The 3,125-nt window shown below is 46.4% G+C and overlaps 1 protein-coding gene across 2 annotated transcripts in view; it reads left to right on the top strand.

The window, feature by feature from the left end:
- The window catches only part of larp6a (La ribonucleoprotein 6, translational regulator a), a 9,461-nt gene extending 8,104 nt beyond the window's left edge, over positions 1–1,357 (top strand). Inside the window, exon 4 of one of the 2 annotated variants that reach the window (XM_016477129.1) lies at positions 1–1,357. In XM_016477129.1, coding sequence (XP_016332615.1) covers positions 1–831 — 831 coding nt within the window. In that variant the 3' untranslated portion in view covers positions 832–1,357. The other variant, XM_016477128.1, reaches the window with a different exon arrangement.
- The last annotated feature ends 1,768 nt before the right edge of the window (positions 1,358–3,125 follow it).

Raw genomic sequence — 3,125 nt, 5'->3', positions numbered from 1 at the left:
CTGCTGAAAGCGTTCGGAAACTACGGGTCCATCGCCTCTGTACGGGTTCTCAAACCCGGGAAGGACTTGCCGGCCGATCTGAAGAAACTGAGCGGGCGTTACTCGCAGCTGGGAACGGAGGAGTGCGCCATCGTGGAGTTCGAAGAAGTGGAGGCGGCGATGAGGGCCCACGAGGTGGTCGGCGGAGACGCAGGAGTGTCTTTGGGATTAAAGGTTGTTCTAATCGGCACCAAGCCTCCCAAGAAAAAGGTCCCGAAGGACCGGTCGCGGGACGAGGGAGTCGGCGGCATGCGCAAGAGTCGCTCGCTCAACAGCCGCGTTCGAGAGTTGCAGTATCACGGCGACGACTCCGCGGCGAGTTCCTCGGAAACCGAAAGCAATCCCACGTCGCCGCGCTTGGCACGGAAGTCGCACTCCTGCAACAAGCTCAGCCCCACCATTGTGGTTCCCAACCACCTGAGTCCGGTGGTGTCTCCGCGCTCCAGTCCCTGGAGCAGCCCCTGCACCCAGCGCAAGACGCACCACTCGGGGAAGTTTCCGCTGGCCAGCGAGGGCCGCTTGAGCCCCGAGCCGGGTCGCCGATGGGCGGACTATTCCTCGGACAGCAGCTTGACCCCTTCGGGAAGCCCTTGGGTCCAGCGGAGGAAGCAGGTGGCCAGTCAGGAGAGCAGCCCGGTGGGAAGCCCGATGCTCGGGAGGAAGATCCAGAACGCAGATGGTCTTCCTCCAGGCGTGGTTCGACTCCCGAGGGGTCCGGATGGGACAAGAGGCTTCCACTCATCTCCCTCCGGAGAGCGAGGCAAGGCTGCATCCACGCAAACCTGCCTCTAAAGACCGTCCCTCTCGACCCTCACACTCTCAAAGCAGTCGTGACCATCTCCGTAGGACTGACCTGTCTTTTGTAACACCTTTTTTCTATATGCCATTTTTGTTGACGTTTTATACATCTTAATTTCTCGCTGAATGATGGCATCGCAAGGGAAGCTGTTCTGAAAGTGTTTGAGTTTTAAATTCTGACTCCCGTGTAAATGGATTCTGTGTGGCTCAGGCGTTCGGATCTGATCTCGGCCTTTCTGACGACGATGCCGTGATCCCGGGAGCTGGAAATATATTTAGTTTTATTTGCTTTAACTTCGGTTTTGTTTCTGTCTTCGGACATGCTTCTCATTTTAGTGCTTTACAGATCAGATAGGATCCGTTTTTTTTGTTTCTCTGTTCTTCAGGTTGAGTCCTCTCTGTGAAAGAGTGTTTGAGGTTTCTGTCCTGAGCACAAATCCCTCGTATCTGCCTTCAATTTGGGTTTAGGCGATGCACCGTCTGCTTCCTTACTGTACAAATAAATCACTACAATCGCAGTTATCTGGGGTATTGCTCATTTCTTCAGATACAATATTGTCTTGCTTTTGGCCATTTTTATTTTGCATTTGTTGCCCTTCAGATTTCATGCAAATCAGTGGCTCTCTGCTGCACTCGGATTGAATTATTGTACAAAATATGCACAGAAAATTTATTAATGTTACAATCAACTGCATAAGCCCAACAATATGCACAAGTATGGTTATGTAAATGCATTAACGGCAGAAGTGTGGGTTACAAGTCTAACACATTGAACAAACACTGGGCTAAATATTGTATTCGCATCTGTCTTATTACCAAGTGACAGATTAATCCGTGCCAAGAGTTTGACTCGATTCTTTGGCATCAAACAAATACTATCAGATGCTTTTCCTCTCGTGCGTTTACACTGTCCTACACCGCTGCATTGTTTACATTTACCATTGTTTTAACCCTGCTGCGAGCTGAAATAAATGGCTGGTTTTTCCAGAGTTAACAATCACGTCACTTCCTTCGAGGAACTGGATCGTAGCTGAAATGATTTTAATCTGCAGGAAACGTGATCATTTGCTCCTATTACCTGAGAGATGATTTTATTTGACGCAGTGTGACGTTGTAATTGTTTCTTAGCAACCATCTGATGTCCAATGGATGCTGAGACCACTGCGAGCGAATGTGAGATCAGACGAGTTCAATCCTGAGCTAAATTATACCCGAGTGGAAACTCTGTTCAAAATGCAGTTTGGACTGACTGCGCTTAGTTTGCACGTAGCTGCAATATTCTATGATAATGTGCATTAATATCAGTAAATGAGTGTGCTTTTATCTGCACGCTCACCTGAATCACACTGGACTCGATAAGCATTTCGATAATTAGAGTTCATTTTTGGGTATAAAGAGATACATCTGCGTTTCCAATTAAACTGGCAACATCTTCCTTTGGCCAGATTGTCCATTTAGCACAACATCTGATGGTTTCATTATCACAAAGGAATCCTTCATCTAGGTAATGGCTTCTGTGTAATTTAAATCTTTTGAATTTGCTTTTATGGCAATTATATGCTGTGTGTTCGGTCTCCAACCTCGTAAAGCATTCATGTCAAAGCATTTTCTGAATTATGTGGCTTATGACTAATATGCAGCCAATTTAACTGGAAGAAAATACGCTATCATGAGCACACGCTTAACTATAATGTAATTTTCCAGAACCTTCACCGTCTCTGTTCCTCTCTGGTGGAACGAGCCGCAAACCTCCAGCTGATCCACTGAGACCATCACAACCTTCAAGAAACATCTAAAGACACCTCTAACACAACTCTTACCTAACCGATCCCCTGCCATAAACCGACACAACTCTCGTTTATACAAAATCTGGTTCGCTTACTCTGCTCTTCTTATACACGCCTATATCTCATACTTCAAACTTTCCGGTGTATACTATGAATTGAGGCTCTTTTGACACATTGCTTCTGATATTATTCAAGTCAATTTGGATATTCAGCCAGTGGCATCCAGTTATCTCAGAATGGAGTTATTTTGCATTTTGAACCAAGCTTGTAACATATGCAGCATTTGTCAGTCTGTTGAAATAATGGAGCACTTCTACTGTAAATGGAAGGTCAAGTTGAGTGCAATGCATTGTGGGATACAGTATGCAGGGAACTGCGTGCTCATGTGTACTGCGCATTTTTGCAAATGTAGCAGATCATCCAGGTTCATGCAGACAGAAACCGTGCATGCAGTGCACAAACTAAACAGTGCAGAAATAGCATGAGTGGTAGTTATGTTAA

This window comes from Sinocyclocheilus anshuiensis, unplaced genomic scaffold (genome assembly GCF_001515605.1).
Source record: "Sinocyclocheilus anshuiensis isolate Anshui unplaced genomic scaffold, SAMN03320099.WGS_v1.1 scaffold1182, whole genome shotgun sequence".
Lineage (NCBI taxonomy): Eukaryota > Metazoa > Chordata > Actinopteri > Cypriniformes > Cyprinidae > Sinocyclocheilus > Sinocyclocheilus anshuiensis.
The sequence above is the reverse complement of the archived record's forward strand: the minus strand, read 5'-3'. Positions and strand labels throughout refer to the sequence as shown.